The sequence below is a fragment of the Phascolarctos cinereus genome, unplaced genomic scaffold, assembly GCF_003287225.1.
Source record: "Phascolarctos cinereus isolate Bilbo 61053 unplaced genomic scaffold, phaCin_HiC Scaffold_726;HRSCAF=1367, whole genome shotgun sequence".
NCBI classification, from domain to species: Eukaryota; Metazoa; Chordata; class Mammalia; order Diprotodontia; family Phascolarctidae; genus Phascolarctos; species Phascolarctos cinereus.
The window spans coordinates 363,131,918-363,154,997 of record NW_027556098.1 but is presented as its reverse complement, the minus strand read 5'-3'; the positions used below and the strand labels follow the sequence as shown (position 1 = coordinate 363,154,997).

At 55.1% G+C, this 23,080-nt stretch overlaps 1 protein-coding gene across 1 annotated transcript in view; it reads left to right on the top strand.

Annotated features, from left to right (window-relative positions):
• The window catches only part of ADGRB2 (adhesion G protein-coupled receptor B2), a 72,572-nt gene that overhangs the window by 37,278 nt on the left and 12,214 nt on the right, over positions 1 to 23,080 (top strand). Inside the window, 23 exon segments of the mRNA XM_020983541.2 lie at positions 5,281 to 5,364; positions 6,975 to 7,139; positions 8,798 to 8,962; positions 10,351 to 10,515; positions 10,913 to 11,077; positions 11,459 to 11,560; positions 11,647 to 11,753; positions 13,167 to 13,361; positions 13,776 to 13,844; positions 14,052 to 14,160; positions 14,458 to 14,657; positions 14,660 to 14,769; positions 14,904 to 15,006; positions 15,300 to 15,343; positions 15,714 to 15,840; positions 16,637 to 16,740; positions 17,179 to 17,281; positions 18,068 to 18,218; positions 19,002 to 19,071; positions 19,843 to 19,909; positions 20,054 to 20,139; positions 20,739 to 20,840; positions 22,673 to 22,844. Coding sequence (XP_020839200.1) covers positions 5,281 to 5,364; positions 6,975 to 7,139; positions 8,798 to 8,962; positions 10,351 to 10,515; positions 10,913 to 11,077; positions 11,459 to 11,560; positions 11,647 to 11,753; positions 13,167 to 13,361; positions 13,776 to 13,844; positions 14,052 to 14,160; positions 14,458 to 14,657; positions 14,660 to 14,769; positions 14,904 to 15,006; positions 15,300 to 15,343; positions 15,714 to 15,840; positions 16,637 to 16,740; positions 17,179 to 17,281; positions 18,068 to 18,218; positions 19,002 to 19,071; positions 19,843 to 19,909; positions 20,054 to 20,139; positions 20,739 to 20,840; positions 22,673 to 22,844 — 2,765 coding nt within the window.

The window sequence follows — 23,080 nt, the reverse complement described above, 5'->3', positions numbered from 1 at the left end:
CCTTGGCTCACGTCACCTCTTTCTCCCGGGCTTTGCAATTGTCTCCTATTAGTCCAATCCATCCTCCATGTAGCGGCCAAAATGATTTTCCTGTGCCACATGAAAGTAATCAAAGAAAGAGGAAAAGGATCTAAATATACACAAATATTTATAAAACTCTTTTGTGGTAGCCAAGAAAGGGAGGCTGAGAGGGTGTCCTATTGGGGAATACCTAAAACAAATTACGGTATATGAATGTGGCAGAATGTTTCCATGCCATAAGAAATGATAAAAATTCTGTCAGATACAGGTTATGTTGATAAATGTTTTACAACCAGTTCTTGGGAAGGGGGAAGGGAATGTATGCATGACACGCATAACATTTATTTTAAATTTTTTAGCTTTTATTTAGTATTTTGTTTTTCCCCAGTTACATGTAGTCTATTTTTAACATTTGTTTTAAAAACTTTGAGTTCCAAATTCTTCCCCCTCCTCCCTCCCCACCCCGCTGTTATTGAGAAGGCAAGCAATTCAATATAGGTTATACATGTGTAGCAGGACACACTTTTAAGTTTAGTCTGCATTAACCTTTTTCCCCATCGCTTTAAAAAAAATTTTTTTTCCCATCACTTTCTTAAGTCTAGACAACCAACAAAACGTTAACTCAAGCCCTGATTTGTAGAGGTTGCCAATTCCTGAGGTATAAATAAATACTTACTCTGACATTTTTGGGGGGTGAGTCAGGGTTAAATGACTTGCCCAAGGTCACACAGCTGGTAAGTGTCAAGTGTCTGAGGCCAGATTTGAACTCAGGTCCTCCTTACTCCAGGGCCAATGCTTCATCCACTGCACTGCCTTGCTGCCCTCTCACCTGAAATTTAATAATGGCTCTCCTCAGCAGGGCAGAGCTGGCTCCAGCACACCCCTACACAGGTCTCCTTACTCAATAAACCCACTGGCTTCCTGTTACCTCTAGGACCCGATGTAAACTCTCCTGGGGGATATTTAAAGCCTTTCACAACCTGGCTCCAGCCTAACTTGCCAGCCTTGGACTTCCACACAATCCAAACAAACTGGTCTTCCTGTTCCTCGTGTGGGACTTTCTTCCAAATTGCCTAATGGTTATTTGGTATCTACTTCATATCCGTTATGCTTTCTCCTTGATAAAATGTAAACTCCTTGGGCATAAAGATGGTTCCTTTTATTGTATTCATACCCTCAGTGCCTAGCACAGCGCCTGGCACGTAGTAGGTGCCCAATCATTGAATCAATCAGCATTTATTAAGCACCTGTAAAGAAACATTTGCTCATTGCTTGGTTGCTTGAAATGGCCTCTCTCTTCCCCTTTCCCTCCTAGAATCCTGAGACTCCTTCCAAGCTCCCTCAGGTGCCACCTTCTAGAAGAAGCCTTCCTGATCCCAGCCCCCTCCTCACTGCCTCAAATTATTTTTTGTTTAATTGGCATATGGTTTGTAGAGAAAGTGTGCATAAACAGAGAGGCAGAGTAGCACAAAGGATGATAGACCATCAGGCCTTAAAGTGAGGAGGGGAGATTCAAATCCAACCTTTTACGCATATTGGCTGTGTGACCCCAGGTAAATCAGTGAGTGCACTAGGAAACTTTCTAAGGTAGTATAGTCTGTGGACCCCTGGGAAATTCCCCAGATCCTTGAAAGGGGTCCGTGAAGTAAGAACGTATTATTCTATTATTTATTTATTATTATACACTATAATATTATTATAATACATTATATTATTATTTTCATAATGATATTAACATGTTGCTTGCCTAATAAAATACTCCTTCCCTCATTTCCAACTATTTATCTGTGTGAGAGTGGATTTTCTTCATATATTTCAAATCTAAAACAATGTACCTCAATAGACAGAATATGCAGAAGTGGATAAGAGAATACAGCTGTCTTCTCTTAAGCTAGACATTAAAGAGATTTGCAAAAATGTGTAAAACAACACCACTCTTCTCAATAATTTTGTTTTTTCATAAAATATGTTATTTTTTCATAAAAATGTTTTTCATAAAATATATTATATATGTTTGCATATGATAGGTTAATTATTATTATTATTACAAATACATAGTTTAAAATTTTACTGGTTCAAATTTCAAGTGCAGAAATTATTGACAGATATAACTCACAGAAACAAAAGCTCTCCAGGGTCCCATTTTTAAGAGTATAAAGGGGTCTTGAGACCAGAAAGTTTGAGAACCGCTGTTCTAAGACTATTAAAAGGCTGCAAAGAAAGTGTGGATGCCTGTATTAGTGAGGGTGTTTCCTTACCTGGGAGTTTCCTATGCCAGTTGAATCACAGATTCAGTCTTTTTTGTTTTGTATCTGTTCACCTGTGTTCATGTGGCTTCCCCCAACCCTGGGAGTCTGCAAGGTCCTTGAGGACAGGGACTGTTTTGGCTTTTGAAGAGCACAATGCCTCGTATATAGGAGTGTCTGACTCACTGTGACCCCATTTGGGGTTTTCTTGGCCAAGATATTGGAGTGGTTTGCTATTTCCTTCTCCAGCTCATTTTACATATAAGGAAACTGAGGCAAACAGAGTGAAGTGACTTGCCCAGGGTCACACAGCTACTAAGTGTCTGAGGCTGGATTTGAACTCATAAAGATGAGTCTTCCTTGACTCCAGGCCCGGCTTTCTATCCACTGTGCCACCCAGCTGCTCAGTTCACATATGAGTTGGACTTTATGTCCTTTGAGGACTCTTTCGGATCTGGGATTCCGAGATGCTGTGGTTCTGTCTCTGAGCAACTCTAGAGACTCAGAAAAAGTGGAGCGAGGAATGTGGGAGAAATCCAGGAAGGTGTCCTGTAGGAGGTAGCATTTTCTTAAAGAAAATAGAAAAGGGGCAGCTTGGTGGCTCAGAGGATAGAGTGCTGGGCCTGGAGTCAGCATAGGTTTGAGTTCAGTCCTACCTTAGACACTAGCTATGTGACCCTGGGCAAGTCATGTAACCCTTGATCGCCTCCAGGAAAAAAATAAAAAAGATATTTGCTAGGCACAAGGGGTGGTGCATGAACAAAGGTGAAGGCATCACTGTGTGTGTGTGTGTGTGTGTGTGTGTGTGTGTGTGTGTGTGTGTGTGTGTGTTAGAAACAGTGTTCTTATCCCTAGTGATGGTGGTATGCTGGTAGACATTTAACAACCTCCTCTCTGGCAGGGAAAAGTACACTTGACACACTTGTACGTTTAATATTGATTATTAATATTTTCTCTATCACTTTCTCAAGTCTAGACAATCTGTTTTCGAGGTGTAAATACTCACTCTGAAAATTTTAATATTGGCTGCTCTTGCCCTCGGATATGTCAAAGCCTGGATCTGCCCTGCCTGTTGGGGTCACAGATTTTGGGGTGGTTGTCTAGCCCAACCACTTCATTTTATAGGTTAGAGAAACTGAGGCTTAGAGAGATTGAGGGACTTGCCCAGGATCACTCAGAGAGTAAATGGGAGCGTCAAGATGTGAACTTCAGCCCTCTGATTCTAAATCCAGCCCTCTTAATGGCCACCATTTCCATAGAACTGTTTAGGTTTCTAAGCTGTTTCCTTCCACCAAACCTGTGAGGCTCAGAGAGGGCTGCACAGCCAGTGTGGGATGTGGGATCAGAGGGTCAGAGAGCTGGAAAAGCCACTGGTCAGTACCTAGACCAGATCACCCCATTTTTCAGATGAGGAAACTGGCTTGGGGAATTTTGTTACTTGCCCAAGGTAACACCACTCCCAGTGTTCTGCTTTTCAGCTATACCGCTTTGTGAGGCTGTGCGGTTGAGGGCTTCAGGAGACATGTTCAGGAGACATCCCCCCTCCCTAATGCATATACATGCAGGTCTTTACCACTCAGCAGCCCCCTAGACAGTTTCATGCCTCAGTTTCTCCTTTTGGGGAAAGCCTGTGGCTGCCCATCTCTCAGGCCAGGGAGGGAGGAGCCAGGATGAGGTCATACCGTGAGGTCCCCCAAATGCCTCTGCCTTTAATTCTAGCATGGGGACTGGTCTTATGAAATTATTCTGCCCTGGGAAAAGCATCACGTCCTGTAATGAGAGGGCAGGATATGTGCCTGCATTGTCTGCCACGTGAGGGGGAGGCAGTTTTACTTTGTCTGGGGCCTAGGATCTTTGGCCTCTTAGGGATTGAGAGTCGGAGCTCTCCTACCCTCTGGGGTGACCTTAGCAAACAGTGGCCACCTATCCACCTGGCCCACAGCCGAGGCACCACACATGGGCCTTCTCCACCATAGTAAGAGTGCCCAGAAAATGTGCTTTGTCTACCAACCCTGAAGTCTCCGCGGAAGGTGGAGGGGACTGGGCAGAGGGAACTGAGGGGTAGCTGAAGCCACTTTCAGGGAGCCAGGCTGGCCCACTGTGTGTGGAGGAGAGGGGCTGGGCTCATCGAGGCTCCTGCAGCTGAGCTAAGGGAGGGATCAATGAGTGACCAGTCGGCAGTGTAAGCTGTCCTAGGGGAGGGGGCCCTGCAATGGACAGCGCCTTGCAAGGAAAAGACTCCTAGACTAGGAGCCGGCCTTCTGGATTCAAGTTCCAGAGCTGCCTTTCATTGTCTTGTGGGAGCTTGGGCACTAGAAAGAACCTCCCTTTTCAGTTTCCTCATCTGCAAAAGCAAGGAAGTGAATTAGGTCATTTCTATGTTTCCTTTCATTTCTTTTGCTTTCTTTCTTTTTTTTTTAATTTTGGCTAGGCAATGGGGTTAAGTGGCTTGCCCAGGGTCACACAGCTAGTAAGTGTTATATGTCTCAGGTCCTCCTGAATCCAGGGCTGGTGCTCTATCCACTGTGCCACCTAGCTGCCCCTATTTCCTTTCATTTCTAACATTCTGCATTCTAACACCTCTCCCAGCTCTGATACCGTATGTTCTAAGGCCCTCCCAGCTCTGACATTCTGGGTCCTAAGGGCACTCCCAGCCCTGACATTCTATGTTCTAAGGGCCCTCCCAGCCCTGACATCTTGTGTTCTAAGGCCCCTGCCAGCCCTGACATTCTATGTTCTAAGGCCCCTGCCAGCCCTGACATCCTGTGTTCTAAGACCCTTCCCAGCTCTGACATTCTGTGTTCTAAGGTCCTCTATAACATTGTCATTCTTTGTCTTAGATCTCAGTCCCAGTCTTCCCTTCCCAGACTGTCTTACTTAGGAGTCGTGCATGGTCTCTGGAGACCCTTTGGACAGCCCCAGATGTGAGAGGCTGGGGGAGGGAGGAGAGGGGATTCTCTCTTCTCCTCTGGGCCCATCTCCTGCCCCAGCTGAGGGCATCTCCATGTTGCAGGTGAGGAGCCGGAAGAAGAGCCGAAGGTGAAAACCCAGTGGCCCAGGTCAGCAGACGAGCCCGGAGTGTACATGGCGCAGACAGGTAACGAGTCTGTCTGAGTCTGCGGGCCTGTGATGTGTCAGCCCGTGTGCTTAGTGCAACAGGGTGTGTGCTTAGCATGTTGGGGGGTTTGTGCCTGTTTCCATGTGTCTGCCGCCTGTGCTAGTGCCTTCCTTCTCCCCAGCCCTTTGGGGAGGACAGGGGGATTGGAGCAAGAGGAGTGTGGGGACATTCTGAGAATGGGGGCTTTCAGCATGGAGGGGTCCTTCCTCCGTGCTGAGTCTGCGGGTTTGGGCGGTAGGGATGGTAGCTGTGCAGCTGGTGAGGAGGGTCTGCCCACAGGAAGGGAGAGGGGAGCCTGAGGCCTGCCTGGAGCCATGCCATTGCCAGACATTGCAAATAGAGATCAGCTCAGGGTCTGTGACGCCAAGCCTAGATAATCCTGATTGGTGCTATCTGGTTTCAATGCAGAAGAGTCCTGGTGACCCTGTAATCATTGCCCAGAACAGCCTGGTGACCTGATAGTCACATTATAGAACAATCTGGTGACCCTAGAGTCTCTGCTCAGAACTGCCTGGCGACCCTAGAGTCTGCTCAGAACTGCCTGGTGACCCTAGACTCTCTGCTCAGTACTGCCTGGTGACCCTAGAGTCTCTGCTCAGTACTGCCTGGTGACCCTAGAGTCTCTGCTCAGAACTGCCTGGTGACCCTAGAGTCTGCTCAGAACTGCCTGGTGACCCTAGACTCTCTGCTCAGTACTGCCTGGTGACCCTAGAGTCTCTGCTCAGTACTGCCTGGTGACCCTAGAGTCTGTGCTCAGTACTGCCTGGTGACCCTAGAGTCTGTGCTCAGTACTGCCTGGTGACCCTAGACTCTCTGCTCAGAACTGCTTGGTGCCCCTAGAGTCTCTGCTCAGAACTGCCTGGTGACCCTAGAGTCTCTGCTCAGAACTGCCTGGTGACCCTAGAGTCTGCTCAGAACTGCCTGGTGACCCTAGAGTCTGTGCTCAGAACTGCCTGGTGACCCTAGAGTCTCTGCTCAGAACTGCCTGGTGACCCTAGACTCTCTGCTCAGTACTGACTGGTGACCCTAGAGTCTCTGCTCAGAACTGCCTGGTGACCCTAGAGTCTGTGCTCAGAACTGCCTGGTGACCCTAGAATCTGTGCTCAGAACTGCCTGGTGACCCTAGAGTCTCTGCTCAGAACTGCCTGGTGACCCTAGACTCTCTGCTCAGTACTGCCTGGTGACCCTAGAGTCTCTGCTCAGTACTGCCTGGTGACCCTAGACTCTCTGCTCAGAACTGCCTGGTGACCCTAGACTCTCTGCTCAGAACTGCCTGGTGACCCTAGACTCTCTGCTCAGAACTGCCTGGTGACCCTAGAGTCTGTGCTCAGAACTGCCTGGTGACCCTAGAGTCTGTGCTCAGAACTGCCTGGTGACCCTAGAGTCTGTGCTCAGAACTGCCTGGTGACCCTAGAGTCTCTGCCCAGAGCAGCCCAATGATCCTATAGTCACAGATTAGAACAGCCTGGTGACCCTACAGTCTCAGCACAGAGTAGCCCTGGTAACCTTGCAGAGCAGCCTTGCACCCCTGCCCTGGGTGGCATCTCTCGTCCCGCCGCTCCCCGACACTCCATGTCCCTTTCTCCTAGGAGACCCAGCAGCTGAGGAGTGGTCTCAGTGGAGCGTGTGCTCTCTGACGTGTGGGCAGGGCCTTCAGGTTCGGACTCGCTCCTGTGTCTCCTCCCCGTATGGGACGTTGTGCAGTGGGCCACTGCGGGAGACTCGGACCTGCAACAACACGGACACCTGTCCAGGTACGGCCCTTGGGGCCGCCCCTCTGCTAAATACACCGGAGCACTGGGTCACCGAGGGAGGAGCACTGCCCCCCCCAGCCGCCAGAGCCTGTCTAGTCCCCAGCGGACGTTCTCCAGGAAAGGGTCGGGGTCCCTAAGTGGAGACACGCTGACCCTTTGTGTGAGAGGGCGTCCTGGATAGGAAGGGGACAGGCGCTCCTCCTGTTCCCAGGCCCGAGGAAGCATGACAGCGTGGAAGGGAACTGGATTAGGAGTCGGGACCTAGGTTTGGATCCCACAGCCTGCTGCTTGTCTCTTCTGTGGCGTGGCAGTCTTGGGCAGGGCCTTCATTTCCTCTTCTGTAGAATGAAAGGGCTGTCTCCTCCAGCCCTGGATCCGATGATGGTCAGCGGAGGGCCCAGGGCAGCAGGGATGTCCCCGTAGCCCAGCTTTAGGGTGACTCTCCCCTCCCCTTCGGGAAAGATTACGATACACCGGCTCCTTCCCATCTTTACTTAGCAGGTGACTAGACACCTGGACGGTCACTTTCTGGCTCTCTGTGCTTGGAGATATTTGTTCTCTTGTCTTGAGGGTTTGAGGGGGAAAGAGAAAAGTCCCCTTCCGGCTGGTCACCTGTGGGCTGCCTAGGACTAGGCCCAGCTAGCAGTGTGCTAGGAGGGGGCACTGGGCCCCCAGAAAGGGCTGGGGACAGGGTGGTCCTGCTCGTGGCCTTGGGGCCTGTAGGCGCGCCCCTGTGTGTCTGCGTGTCCTCGTCCTCTTGTCTGTCTCTGGTGGGCTGGAGGCGCTGCCTGGCCCCCATCCTCCCCGTACTTCTGCCACCCCCCCACACATATAGCTCCTCTGCTAGCTCCCCAGCTCTGGATCCCCCAATCCACACAGGAACGATTGGTCCCATCTCTCCCTGATCCTGGTATCTCAGGTCCTCAGCAGCGGGTACCCGGGCACAGGGCGTGAAGACCATGAGGGAGGCAGGGCTTTCCCATTTGAACTAAATTCAAATCCCAGCTATATCACTTAATGTCCGTGTGACCTTGGGCAAGTAAGTTCCCCTCTCTGGGCCTCAGTTTCCTCATCTGTAAAATGAGCAGAGCTGTGTAGATGACCTCTAAGCTGTAAGTCGATGATCCTCAGGACCGCCCCTCTCTTCCTCTGTGTTGCATCCAGTCCACCTGCTTTCTCCTGTCTGATAGTGGAGGGGGCTATCTTGTAGATATCTGGGGAGGGGGAGATGATGCTCCTGTCAGCCCTGCCCAAGGGGCACTGGATGCTGCCGCTGATCTCCAGCCCTCCTCCAATGTCAGAATCTGGACAAGGACTTACAGCTTTTGTGGCGTAGTGGGAAGAGCCCTGGTTCTGGAGTTAGGAACCCATGGGCTCGAGTCTTGACTCTGCTCTTCATGTCTTGTGATTGTTAGCTGAGACCTTCTCCCCTCTCTGGATCTCCGTTCCTCCTGTATGAAAGGAGCGAGTTGGACCAGGTGCTTTTGTAAAGTGCTTTTCTCCTCTGTCATTGTAGGGGGGACTTTGGCTTGCTGAGAGGAGGTAGTCCTGGGATCCCGGCTGGGGTCAGGGGTCCTGGCCTTGCCTGGAGTGTATTAAGCCTGGAAGTGGTGGGGAAGGGTGGGGAGAGGTGACTTGGGTGGCGTGCTTCCTTACAGTTCCTGGCCTGTGGGAGGAGTGGGGGCCCTGGAGCCTGTGTTCCCGCACCTGCGGGCGGGGGTTCCGGAGCCGGACGCGGACCTGTGTGCCCCCCCAGCACGGTGGGAAGACCTGCGAAGGTCCCGAGCTGCAGACTAAACTCTGCAACCTGGCTGCCTGTCCGGGTCAGTAGCGCCCACCCCTCCCCTCCCCTCCTCTGCTCTCCTTTCCCTTTCCCCACCCTTACCCCACCTCACCCCCCCAATCCTGCTGACCCTTCACCTTCCTTTTGCCAGGGCGCTGGGGTTACTTACTGAGTTTCTTGGGTAGGAAGGAGCCCGAGATGTGGGCTGGGCTGGGCTGGGGTTGGGGTTTGCTGGGGCTGGGGAGGGCCATTGAAGTGGGAAGGAGCCAGATGGGGAGACCCGTCCTGGATTTTAAACTGTATCCTGGCTGCTGGGTTTGGAGGAGGAGTCCCTGAGGCTTGGGTAGGGGGTCTTTCCAGTGCCTGCTTTACCATGGGCCCCCAAGGGAACTGAAGGGAAAGACCGCCTAACTCCACACTCTGAGGGCCATTGGATTTATGGGGTTGGGTTGGTGATAGTCTCTGCATCCCTTACCTTCGGAGTCCCAAGTGCCCCAGAACCCTGGCCTTGGCCATGGGGAGGCCCAGCATTGGACAACAGCCTGGTAGCTTTGGGAAAGTGTGTAATCTGATGACTTGGCTTCCCTGGACTCAGGTTCTGTTCTGTAATACAGGGGAGTTGTATAAGAAGAGCCCCATAGTCCCTTCCACCTATAAGGCCTAATTACACATGTGTGAAGGTGGCAGGGAGGATTGATGGGGAGGGCCCTAGGGGGAGACTTGACCCTCTCGGATCTCTCACAAGGAGCCCCAAGTCCCCAGGGGGAGCAGCCCAGAGTGGGGGGCCCTGCTGCTAGCATGCTTTTTCCTCTTCCTGGTGCTCCCCCCAAAGTGAGTTTCTGAGGAGATGTACCTGTTGCAGAAGGGCTGAGGCCTGGAGGAGACTCAGTGCCTTGGCTTTGGGTCAGGGAGGTTGCTCTGTTAAAAGGCGTGGGGTCCTGAGGTAGGTTACGGAGACCTCTCTCCTCTGGAGCCTTCTCCCAGCCTCTCTGATGACTCCTGTTCTCGCCTGTAGAATCCTCACAGGCTTGTGCTGTTTTCCAGCTATGGCTTATGCCTAAACGCAAGGACAAGGCACTGCTCACTAGGCTTTCCCTCTCTTATTCGTGGCCAGCATTCCCCGGCTTGCTCCTGGGGGGTTGGAATGGGCACACTCTTATGGGGCCAGGATGCCATATTCAAGGAGAGCGGATGCTCCTATGCATGAACCCAGCCAGTGTGGTGTAAAGGAAATGCCCCAAATGTGTATTTGGAGGTAGAGGACATGGGTGGGAAATCTGCCACATAACCTCCTTTGAGTCCCACGATGAGCCTCGCTTTCCCTATCTGGCTAGTGAGGGAGGGGTCTAGCTGTGCCCTTTGCTGCTGCCCCCACCTCTCCTTAGCTCACCATTCGGCATCCTCTCTGTTTCTGTCTCCTTGGGGCAGTGGAAGGCCAGTGGCTGGAGTGGGGCCCCTGGAGCCGCTGCTCCGTGTCCTGTGCCAACGGGACCCAGCAGCGTAGCCGTCGATGTAGTGTGACAGCCCACGGCTGGGGCGAGTGCCGGGGTGCCCACGCCGATGCCCGAGAGTGCAGCAACCCAGAGTGCCCAGGTGAGGGCCGGCCGTGCCCAGGGGGAAAGCTGGGGCAGTGTTGTGCGTGGGGGGACGCTGTGATCCGTGCTCACTGTTACAGTGAAGGGCGATGGGATAGAAAGAGCCCTGGGTTGGGTGTCTGGGGATGAGTGACCTTGGGTGAGTCTGATCTCTCTAGGTTTACCCATAAAATAAGAGGGGTCGTTTCCAGTTCTAAATCCTTTCATCTTCAGGCAGGCTTCCCACCCCTTCCCCTGCCCCTACCTCGTCACTGTGGGCAGGGGGACCAAGAGCTCAAGGGCAGAAGAGGTCACTGGCACAGGGGGCAGTGGGCATGAATGGGAAGCCATAAATAAGCACACAGCTGGGCCTCCTCTCCCCCCCCCATGCCTCATGGGTACCATCCTTCAACCAGCTGATGGCAAGTGGGGCCCATGGAACCCCTGGAGCCTGTGCTCCAAGACGTGTGACACAGGCTGGCAGCGACGCTTCCGCATGTGCCAGGGCACGGGGGTCCAGGGATACCCCTGTGAGGGCAGCGGTGAGGAGGTGAAGACATGCAGCGAAAAGAAGTGTCCAGGTACCCTCTGGGGCTGGGATCCCGGCATGCTGTGCAGCAGGGGCTGGGTGCCAGGGCGAGTGAAGGAGAACGCTCAGGGTCATTCAGCTGGAGGAATGCCGTGGGCTAGGAAGGTGGCGTTAGGCTGGTGGCCCTGGACCGAGGAGCAAGATTGCAGCCAGATGGGAGGAAAAACCTGCCAGCTGTCAGCCGTCTGAAGGGAGGTTGGGCTGCCCTGGAAGGAGGGGGGCTTCCCATCACAGCCGCTTCCTGTTGGATGGGGACAAGATGCCTTCTGAGGTTCCTCCCACACTTAGGAAGGCTTCAGGATTTGGGGATCCTCTGGGGGACTGGGAGCAGGGTCAGTCAGGCATCGGGCTCAGGCTGAGCTGCTCCCCTTAGCCCTCCATGAGATGTGCAGGGATGAGTACGTCATGCTGATGACCTGGAAGAAGACAGCAGCGGGCGAAATCATCTACAATAAATGCCCACCCAATGCCACAGGTAGGAGGCTGCCATCACCTGGGCCCTTTTCCCACGGGGCAATGCTCCTCATCCTTCTCCATGCTGGGCGTTCTTCTCTTTTCCAGGGTCTGCCAGCCGCCGCTGTCTGCTCAGTGCCCAGGGGGTTGCCTACTGGGGCCTGCCCAGCTTTGCCCGGTGCATCTCACATGAATACCGATACCTGCACCTTTCGGTGGGTGCAACCCAGGACCCTCCCCTCTGCCACCTCCAGCTGTGATACCCAGGAGTGTGTGGGTGGGCGGGGCTTATTGGGACCTCCATCCCCTGGGGATCAAATCCCATCAGTATGTGTGCATATTTCCACCCCTGGGTCTATGTGTATATCCTTCTGTTCTTGTCTCCACCTGCCCCTGTCTGGGTATCTCTGTCTCTGCTGGTCTCCCAGGTGGCTCTGTCTCCCCCTGCCTCTCTCTCTATGTATATCCCTCCATTCTTTCAGTGTCTGTCTCTCTTCAAGTGTCCTCCTCTCCTTGTCTCTCTGTGCCTCCAGATTTCCTTGCTTATGCCTCTCTCTCCCTCTCTGTCCCTCTCTTTGTCTGTCTGTCTCTGTCCCTCTGTCTCTCCCTCTCTTTCTCTCTCTCTGTCTCTCTCTGTGTCCCTCTGTCTGTCTGTCTCTCTCCCTCTCTTTCTTTCTCTCTCTCTGTCCCTCCCTCTGTCTGTCTGTCTCTGTCCCTCTGTCTCTGTCCCTCTCTCTCTTTCTCTCTCTCTGTCTCTCTTTGTCCCTCCCTCTGTCTGTCTGTCTCTGTCCCTCTGTCGCTGTCCCTCTCTTTCTCTCTGTCTCTCTGTCTCTCTCTCTCTCTCCTCTCTGTCTCTCTCTCTCTCTCTCTCTGTCTCTCTCTCTCTGTCTCTCTCTCTCTCTCTGTCTCTCTCTCTCTCTGTCTCTCTCTGTCCCTCTCTCTGTCTCTGTCCTTCTGTCTCTTTCCCTCTCTCTGTCCCTCCCTCTGTCTGTCTGTCTCTGTCCCTCTGTCTCTCTCCCTCTCTCTCCATCTCTCTCTGTCCCTCTGTCTGTCTCTCTGTCCCTCTGTCTCTCTCCCTCTCTCTTTCTCCCTTTCTATCTCTCTTTGTCCCTCCCTCTGTCTGTCTGTCTCTGTCCCTCTGTTGCTGTCCCTCTCTCTCTCTCTCTCTCTCTCTCTCTCTCTCTCTCTCTCTCTCTCTCTCTCTCTCTGTCCTCTCTCTGTCTCTTTCCCTCTCTCTCTGTCCCTCCCTCTGTCTGTCTGTCTCTGTCTCTCTCTCTCTCTCTGGCCCTCTCTAATGCATTCCTTCTTTATATGTCTCTCTTTCTCCTTGTCTCTCTTTCTCCCTGTCTCTCTTTCTTTAGCTATCTCTCCCTCCAGGTGATTATTTCTGCATTTTCTCCTATCTCTGGTATCCCTCACCCTTCTCTCTCTTAATACATCTGCCTTTCTCTGGGTATTTCTGTTTCTCCCAACAGCATCTCTCTATGTGTCTTTGACTCTCTCTCCAGGCCCCTAAGTGGCAGACTTGGCACATTTAGGACTGTGGCTGAGTTGGGTGGGGTCTGAGTTGGCCCATGGTGAGAGGCTAGAGCTGACCCTGCCCCCCCCACATCCCTCTTGCCCCACAGCTGCGGGAACACCTGGCCAAGGGCCAGCGCATGCTGGCTGGCGAGGGCATGTCTCAGGTGGTCCGAAGTCTGCTGGAGCTTCTGGCCCGGCGCACCTACTACAGTGGGGACCTGCTGTTCTCTGTAGACATCCTGAGGAATGTCACTGACACCTTCAAGAGAGCCACCTACGTGCCCTCGGCGGATGACGTCCAGGTGGCCGGGCTGGGTGCTTAGCGCTGAGTCGGGAGGGGTCATCCAGCCTGACCCCCTCATTGTATAGATGGGGGAAGCTAGGCCTGGCGGAGGAGAGGGGATGAGCTAGTCACACAATGAGTACCCGGGGAAGGCAGGATTAGAATCCATCTCCAGAGTCCCTGTCTTTTCAGCTGTGCCCTGAGAGCTCCCTCATAGACAGCAGCTTGCCTCAGGGGACATGGCAGGTAGGGGAGGAAGCATGAAGGACCCTCACTATTCGGGAGCTCTCAATCTGGGGTTGGGGAGCAGGGGCAGTGCCAGGATGTAGTGAGAAGCCTGGCATCCTGTGGGCTGGCACTACACATACCTTAGTGCCAGCCTTGGCTCCAGGTGCCCTCAGCACCCCCTAAGATCCTCTCCCTTCCCCTACAGCGCTTCTTTCAGGTTGTCAGCTACATGGTGGATGCAGAGAACAAGGAGAAATGGGATGATGCCCAACAGGTAGGGGCCATTTGGAGGGGGGAGAGAGAGAGAGAGAGGGAGGGGGGATGCTGCCCCAGAGGAGGGGGGTGGGCCAGCCTGTGGCGCAGGGAGAGCTGATCCTGAGGCTGTGGGTGGTGGGACAGTGAAGGGCTCCGCAGCCACCATCAGGAGCCCCATCCTGGACCCTGGGCCGCCAGGCTCCTCATGCTCCCTGTGGCCTTCCAGGTGTCCCCGGGCTCTGTTCACCTGCTGCGGGTGGTGGAGGATTTCATCCACCTGGTGGGAGATGCGCTCAAGGCTTTTCAGAGTTCCCTCATTGTCACCGACAACCTGGGTATGGGACAGGCCGCGTTTACCTAGGAGCGGTGAGGTGGGGGGTGGGAGTGAAACAGACCTGGATGGTTAAATAGGGAGATGGGCCACTAATTCATTTCCCTCTTCATTCCCTCCTTCCCCTCTTCTGTCTTTCTGTGCCTCTCCCTGTGTGATGGTTTCTGTGTCCCTCCATCTCTGCATGCTTTCTCTTTCCTCGTCTGTGTCTCTGGTCTCTCTCTGCATTTCTTCATATCTCTTTGTCTCTGTATGCACGCCTCTCTCTGTGTCTGGGATTCCGTCCCCATCCCCACCCCAGTGATCAGCATTCAGAGGGAGCCAGTTTCTGCTGTCTCCAGTGACATCACCTTTCCCATGAGGGGCCGGCGGGGCATGAAGGACTGGGCCCGGCACTCTGAGGACCGGCTCTTCTTGCCCAAAGAGGTGCTGAGCCTCCCATCTTCTGGTAAGACCTGCCCTGCTCCCGGCCTCGTTTCCACGCATCTCCCTTCTACCCCCTGATCCACTCTACCCAGCGGCTCCCTCTCCCCACAGAAACAGACGAATCATCCTATTTTGTGATTGGGGCCGTGCTGTACCGGACTCTGGGCCTCATCTTGCCAGCACCCAGGTAAGAGCCGAGTCTGGGGGTCCCCCGGGTGTCCTCCAAATCAGATGGACCCCAGACTCCCGCAGCCCAGGGGGAGCCAAGGATGAGGGGTCCCTGCTTTGCCAAGCCCCCACACCCACTCCCTCTGTCTACAGGCCCCCGCTGGCGGTCACCTCCAGGGTCCTGACAGTCACGGTGCGGCCGCCCACCAAGCCAACAGAACCCCTCATTACTGTGGAGCTGTCCCATGTCATCAATGTGAGTGAGGCCCAGGGATCCCAGGATCCCAGGCCCTGGGGGGCTCATGTCCTCTCCTAGATGGCAGTGGGGAGGGTGGAGTCCCTTGTGTCTCAGTCTCCCTGGTTGCAGCCCCACCTCTGGAATCAGTCTCTTCTCAGTGGGCACCCCCTTTCTCTGCATCAGTATCCCACATCTTCCATCTTTCTGATCCTCTGGTCTCACACTTCTCCAGGGTTGGGCAGGGGGTGAGGGGATGGGCCTGGGGCCTAGGCCTGGCTCCTCATCACTCCATTGGACGTTCTACTCCACAGGGTACCTCAGATCCCCACTGTGCCACATGGGACTACTCTAGAGCGTGAGTACCCAGGAACCCAGAGGTGAGGCCTGCCTGGCCGTGGGAAGGCAGGGCCGTTGGGGGGCAATGGAGACTTAGCCTGGGCCGAGGGCCCGTGGCACCTTCATCTCTGAGAGCAGTGCCCAGCTAGGCCCACGTGAACATGATTCACCTTCACCGTTCTTCTCTTCCTGAGCACCCAGGGGATCTTGTGCTTCATGTACTGGTCATCTGGGGGGTCAGCCCATCTCCCTGCGCTCACCAAGACCCCCCCAGCTTTGAGGCATTCAGACCAGCCCTTATCTGCTTGGCATTGTTGGCCAGGGGCAGGAGGGACAGGGTCTCCTCTGGTCCCTCTCCCCCCGTGACAAGGTTACCTCCCCATCTGCAGGGATGCCAGCTCCGGGGAGTGGGACACGGAGAGCTGCCAGACCCTGGAGACCCAGCCTGCCCATACTCGTTGCCAATGCCAACAGCTGTCTACCTTCGCTGTCCTCGCGCAGCTGCCCAAGGACCTGGTGAGGGGGTGTGTGCACGTGTGTGAATGAGAAAGCTGTTCCAGTGTTCCACGTCCATGTGTGGATGTACGTGGACGTAGCCAGGAGGGGTCCATATGGACAAGCCTCCCTCTCTCCCGCCTCCCCGCCTCCGACCCTGGGCTGCCCCTCCCTAGAGCGCCCATGGAGGTGCCTCTGTGAATGACTGCAGGTGACCTGGGGCAAGTCCCTCCCCCATTTTGAGGCTCAGCTTCTCTGTCTGTAAAACGGGAGGGTCAGACTAGGTGATCTTTGAGACCCTTCTCCACTGACACACTGTATTCTAAGGCCATTTGTTTTTTATGTTCTATATTCTAGATTTCCTTACACCTCTAACATTCCATACTCTAATATTCTTCTTAGCTCTGACATTCTGTGTTCCAGGGGCCCTCCCAGCTCTAACATTCTGTGTCCTAAGGACCCTCCCTGTGTTCTGAGGCCCCTCTTGCCTCTGACATCCTATGTTCTAATGTCCCTCACACCTCCGACAGTCTATGTTCTATACTCCCTCTCACCTCTGACATCCTATGTTCTAAGGTCCCTCCTGGCTCTGACATCCTGTGTTCCAAGGCCCCTCTTGGCTGACATGCTGTGTATGATTCCTGTGACTCACAAAGAGAGTCACCAGCATGGACAGTCTCATCTGACCCTGTTCTCAATAGAGAATCCCCAGGGGGAGTGCGTGGATAGAGCTAGAGCCCAGAGGTGCCCTTTTTCTGAGGACTCCCCCGCCCCGGCCCCCTCTACTGCTCCCTGACACCCCCTCTCTCTGGCCTAGAGTCTGGAGCTCTCAGGTGCCCCCTCCGTGCCCCTCATGATCGGCTGCGCTGTCTCCTGCATGGCCCTGCTCACCCTTCTTGCCATCTATGCTGCCTTTTGGAGGTGGGTGCATGCACGTGAGGGCCAAGGCACAGTGGGCACATGGGTTCAGGGGAGATGGAGGGAGGTGCCTGGGGGCTGAGATAAAGGCCGTGTAGCCTTGCCCCTGTCAGGTGAAAGAACTCTGGAATTTAGAGTCTAGAACCCTGGGTTCTAGATCCTAGTTCTGGTACATAACAACGGTATGATCTTAGGCAAGTCCCTTCCCCTCTCAGGGCCTTGGCTTCCTCCTCTGTGAAATGGGCATAGTAATGCTGGGGCTGCCTACAGGGTTGCTGTAAAGCACTGTAGGCGTGTGAGTGCTGGTAGAGACCAGCAGGACCACCCCAGGTGCACTCTGGGGCCAGGTGGTGACTGTGTCTGTGCCCCACCCAAGTGGGCAGGGGGAGCCCCAGCCCCTCCGGAGTGGGCGCCTCTTCCCATGCCTCTTCTGTCCCCCAGATTCATCAAGTCTGAGCGCTCCATCATCCTTCTGAATTTCTGCGTCTCCATTCTGGCTTCCAACGTGCTCATCCTGGTGGGGCAGTCCCAGATTTTAAGCAAGGCAGGTGTCGGGGGGCCTCGGGAGCAGAATCCTCTTCTGCTGGTGTCTCTGCGCACATGTGGGGGGCTATGTCAGGATGCGTGCGTGAGTGTGCGTGCTTGTGTATGTGTTTACACACCGGTTAGTCCAGGCATGCTTGCCTACCCCTGTCACAGCGAGGCTTTGATTCTGTGTCTGTCCCTGGAACTGCGTCGGAGCGTGGGTGGCCTCCCCGCCTCTCCCGGCTGCCTGTGCGTGTCACCAGGCCTGCGTCGTGCTGTGTGTGGGCGCTGGAAGTTGGGGGCGCTCCTTGAGGCTCTGGCGCTGCTGGGAAGAGGGAGGGATGGGGCCCGGCACCTTCACGCTCTGCAGGAGCCTGAAGCAGCTGCCAGGTGGCCATGCCCACTCTGTTTGAGAACACAGCAGAGGCACACCTGAAGACAAGGACAGTCAGCACAGACCTGAAAGGGGCATTACATTTGGAGTCAAGGGGCCTGGGTTCAAATCCCAACTCTGCTCCTTACTAGCTGTAGCATCCTCCCTATAAGTGGTAAGGGTTCTGGAGGTGGAGTCAAGCGATCCCTTCCTCCAGCACTCACTGTCTTTGTGGCCACGGGTCAATTGTTTACCCTCTCGAGCCTCTGTTTCCCTGTGTGTTAAATGAAGGAGAACGGGCTCGCCGGTCCCCGTGATGGCGTGACCTTGCTGGCCGCCTGGCCTGGCATCCGTCACGCCAGCTGAGGCAGAGGCTCGCCTCTGCTGAGAGAGGGACCAGCTGGGGGAACAGGTGCCTCCCTCCTGTTCCAGGGTGTCTGCACTATGACAGCAGCATTCCTTCATTTCTTCTTCCTCTCCTCCTTCTGCTGGGTGCTTACCGAGGCCTGGCAGTCCTACCTGTCCGTCATCGGCCGCATCCGGACACGCCTCGTCCGCAAGCGCTTCCTGTGCCTGGGGTGGGGTGAGTGGGGGCCAGGGGGAGGCCAGCCGAGGGGAGGCCAGCCGAGGGGATTCCCCGCTAGGGCCCACCTTCACTTCACCCCTTACACCTGTGTGACCTTGGGCAGGCACTCCCCCTCTGGGCCTCGGCTCCTTGCCTGTGTTAGAAGGTTGGATTAGGTGACCTCCAAGGTCCCCTCTGGCCCCAGGTCTGATATCCTGGGATCCCCAAGAGAAATGGAGGCTGGGCGGGCAGGTGGGTGGGGGTGCTGAGCTGGGTGGGCCGTATGGTCAGAATAAGATTTGGGGAAGCCTGGGAAAGGTGCCTGGGCTGGGAGTCGGGAGACTTGAGTTCCAATCTCACCATCAGCTTGCTGTGACCTTGGGGGCCTCTCTCTGGGCCTCTGCCTCCCAGAGGACTGTAGTGAAGGAAGGAAAGGCCAGGAGCCATCATTGTCATCCCAGCCCCTGGCCCCGGCTTGCTCAGTTGCCCTTAGCTGCTGACTGGGTGTGCTGGGGCTTGAGCTTAGGACCAAGGAGAGCAGAGAGACCACAGGAGTCACCCCCACCAGGCTGAGAGTCAGGAGAGCCCAGTTCAAATCCTAGCTCTTCTACTAACTCATCATTATCACCTTTTGGGCCTCAGTTTCCCCATCTGTAAAATGAGGGGGTTGGATTGGATGGCCCTCTGATTGCTAACATTCTGTCTCTCTCTGCGCCTGGAGGCAGGGGGAAGCTCCCGGCCTCTCCCCGCTGTCCTCTCCCCCTCCCTCTCACCCATCTCCTGACCTCCCTCTTTCCCCAGGTTTGCCGGCCCTGGTGGTGGCTGTGTCTGTTGGCTTCACCCGGACGAAAGGCTATGGCACAGCCAGCTAGTACGTGAGACACTCAGAGAAGGGGGGTGGGTGGGTGCTTGAACCCAGGGTTGGGGAGGGGGGCAGGTCTGAAGAGGGGAGGGGAGGATCATTTATTGAACACTCACTGTGTGCTAGGCCCTGCACTAAGTGAAAGGGTCCCTGCCCTTACGGTGCTTATAATCTAGGCGAGGACACATGCACATATACAAGTATATACCCACGTGTGGACAAAATGAAGGCAGGACAGCTCGGGGAGAGGGTTAGAGCAGGAAAGCCTTCACGGGGGCGGGTCCTTGCCCCGAGGGTTAAAGGAAACCAGGGGTTCCAACAGTGGGAGGTGAGCCCTAGCCCCAGGAGTGGGCCAGACCTGGTTTCTGGTTACAAGTCTGCTTTGAGCTCACTGGGTGATGTAAGGCAAGCCCCTCCCCCTCCCCATGCCTCAGTTTACCCTGACGTACAATGAGGGAGGTAGACTTGATCTCTAGGATGCCCCTTGGCAGCAAAGTCCAATGACAGTGTCTCAGAGGTTTGAGATGTGTGAAATACCATACAGATGTGAAACTGGGGCTGCTAGTGAGTGATGGGACGCGGTGGAAGGGCTTGGTCCCCTGGGGTGGTTTGGCTGAGTGGGGACCAGAATGGGGTATGGGGAAGGGAGGGTGTGATGAGCTCCATCTCCCTAAGCCTGAGTTTACCTGTACGTGAACTGAGGAGGTTCGGTCCTTGTGAAGTGGCATCCTGGGTACTAGGGTCCCTTCTGCCTCTGACCGTCTGTGTTCTGTGTCACAGCTGCTGGCTGTCCCTGGAGGGGGGGCTCCTCTACGCCTTCGTGGGCCCCGCAGCGGTCATCGTCCTGGTAGGTGTTCCTTGCCTCGGTCTCTCCAGCGTCCTTGGGCGGGGCTCTGGGCATCGGGAGGGAGTGGATCTCTGCCCCGCCCCCCCGGCACGGAAGGCACCTTGCGATCCTCTCTGTCCTTCCTCCCTCCCCGCTGTTTCTCAGGTGAACATGCTCATTGGAATCATCGTTTTTAACAAGCTTATGACCCGGGATGGAATTTCAGACAAGTCTAAGAAGCAGCGCGCTGCGTAAGCCAGACCCTGGGGTCCTGGGCCCTGCCCTCTCCTGCCCACCGCTGTCCCCACCGAGCCCTGGTGACTGCTGGCTCCTATTCCTGGCATTACGGGGTATCGAGGGGTGTCCCCAGGGGACCTGAGCTGTGAAGAGCCTCCCCTACACCCATAGGCCTGTGGCCGTTAACGTGTGCACACACACGGAGTTCAAGAGGGAAGGAGGGCAGGAGTGAAGCAATCGTCCCGACAAGTGTGATGGAAAGAGCATAAGACCTGAGATCAGGAGACCTGGGTTCAAATCCTAGTTCCCAAAGCTTTGAGCTAGGAGACCTTCTTTTGGACTCAGTTTCCTCATCTGTAAAGTGGGGCTAATGGCACTCTGTACCGCCTACCTAGCCCTACCTTGGGCTTCTTCAAGGCAAGTGCTTTTGCACAGTCTAGGAACGTAGGCAGTTATGGTGACGACGAGGGCCGTGGCCTTGCCCACACTAACCGGGCTCTTTCTTTCTCTCGTCTGCCCTTCCCCTCCCCACCGCCCTGGGGGTGGCTCTGCCTCCATCTCTCCCTGGTTTTCCATCCGTTCCTCTCCTCCCCTGTGTCTGTGCCCCCCCAAGCCCGCAGCGGCTCCCCTGTGCCAGCCTCCTCCTCCTCCCCTGCTCGGCCTGTGGAATGGTCCCCAGCCCCCTGCTCAGCTCGGTCACAGCCAGGAACGCCATGTTAGTCCTGCCCCACGGGCGGGGGTGGGTGGGGAGAGGGGGGATTGGGCGGAGGGTGGGGAAGTGGGGGCTGGAGCTGGGGGCGCTCAGGGACCTCCAGGGCTCCCAGGTGCCCCTTCCTGGAGGAGGGGACCCAGAGAACAGGCACCTCCCCCTCCCTCCGGCCTGTCCTGTCTCCTTGGTCTAAAACTCTGGCGGCTGCCATTTGGAGTCCAAGGACCTGGGTTTGAATCCCGACTCTATCACTTCTGTGTGTCCTTAGACAATTCACTTCCCTTACCCCTGACCTCAGCTTTCTTCTTTAAAACAAAAGGGAGGTGGGTTGGCCTCATGGATTTCTAAAGCCCCTTCGTACCCTCAGTCCTTTGAAAACTATAGAAGGGGCCCTCAGAGGGTAACCTATACTTAAGCAGAAACCCCACTTGCATCACCTTTGGCAAGTAAGTGGTCAGTTCCATCTCTGCTTGAAGACCTCCAGTAACAGGGAGCTCACTACCTCCCAGAAGGTAGCCCATTCTGTTTTGAGATACAGAAGCAAAGTCCTGTCTGCACCTTCTACCCACGGCTTCTAGTGCCTTCTGGGGCTGAAGGGAGCAAGAGTCTGCCCTGTCTTCCTCAAGACAGCCTTTCACACACTTAAAGACTAGTGTAACCCCCCCTCCCACTGACCCCTACTTTTCTTATCTAGGTCAAACACCCCTAGTTCTTTCTATTTATCTTCCTGGGATGGGCTTTCCAGGCCCCTCAACATCTTCCAGCTCATCAGTGTCTCACTTATGATGCTGTGAGCCCAGGCAGACCTCTGGTCTGACCCTTGCCATCCTCATGGGCACCTGCCACAGGCAGTGACCACTAATGCCAGTGGGGGCGGAGTGGCCAGGTAGAAGTGGGGGTAAGAGTGGGGACCTCCCCACGCCCTGCCCTGGAATCTTGCCAGCCATTCTCCTTCTTCCCCTTGGGCGTGGGGGGCCCTCAGTGCTTCTGCTCCCCCCTCCTCTGACCCCCTCAATTGTGGGGCTGGGGCAGGGAGAGGGAAGGGGAATGAGTCAGGAAGTGGGGCAAGGGCATCTGATGAAGCAGGGCCTGGTGGAGTCCTTGGGCATCCTGGTGCTCAGTGGCCGGGGATGCACCCGCAGTCTGGGGAGGGAGTGGTGCATGTGTTTCAGATGGACTTGTCCCCTTTATTGCTCTCTTCATCTTGTCTGTGCCTTTCTTTCAGTCTCAGAGTTTCTTTCTGTCTCTCTGTCTCTCTGTCACACACACACACACACACACACACACACACACACACACACCCCTTCTGTATCTGTCCCGTTCACAATGGCTCCCCCTTCTTTGCACTCGTCCCTCCCCTGCGTCCCCCTCTGTGGGCACACGTCCACTCACTTCTCTTTTCTCTCCGGGGTCTCTCTCTGGGAGGCCACACAGCATGATGAGAAAGGGACGACTCCGAAGTCAAGACCTTTGTTCGAATCTTGTCTCTGATCTTGAGTGCCTGTGACTAGGGGCAGGGCGCTTAATTTCCTCGTGCCTTGGTTTCCCATTCTGTATGAGAGCGCTGAAACTCCCAGGGTCTCTTCCAGCTCCGTTGTCCTGTGGTCTCTCTGTTTGTCCCTGGATCTCTCTCAGTTTGGGGTCTTTCTGTCTCTGCTTTTCTCTTCTTTGTCTCTCTCTGACTCTGGGCCTGAATCTTCCCAGCTGCCTCCTTCATCCCCTGTGTCTTGGAGGGTCCCTGCGGCTTGAGCCCCGATCTCCCACCTTCTGGCCTAGGAGGAGTGTGGGTGTGTGGAGGGGCTGACGTGCCCATTTGTGCGTTCCTCTCCTCCCTGCAGGGCTTCGCTCTGGAGCTCCTGCGTGGTGCTGCCTCTGCTCGCCCTCACCTGGATGTCCGCCGTTCTGGCCATGACCGACCGACGCTCCATCCTCTTCCAGGTCCTCTTTGCCATCTTCAACTCTGTCCAAGGTTTCGTCATCATTGCCGTGCACTGCTTTCTTCGAAGAGAGGTGAGAACGCCGATCCTGTCGCCGGGGCCCAGGCTCCCAGGGGCCTCTGCCCCTTGCAGTCTTTGTCTCTGAATACCCGCCCCATTAGGCAGAGGGAGAGGGCGAGGACCTGAGAGGAGAGGGTCCTGACCCTGAGGTCACAGAGAGTATTGGAGATGGGTGCTGGACACAGGGCCCCCCACCTGCCGGGCTAGGCTAACCCCTCTGGGCAAAGCTCCATCCTTCCCATCTTCCCC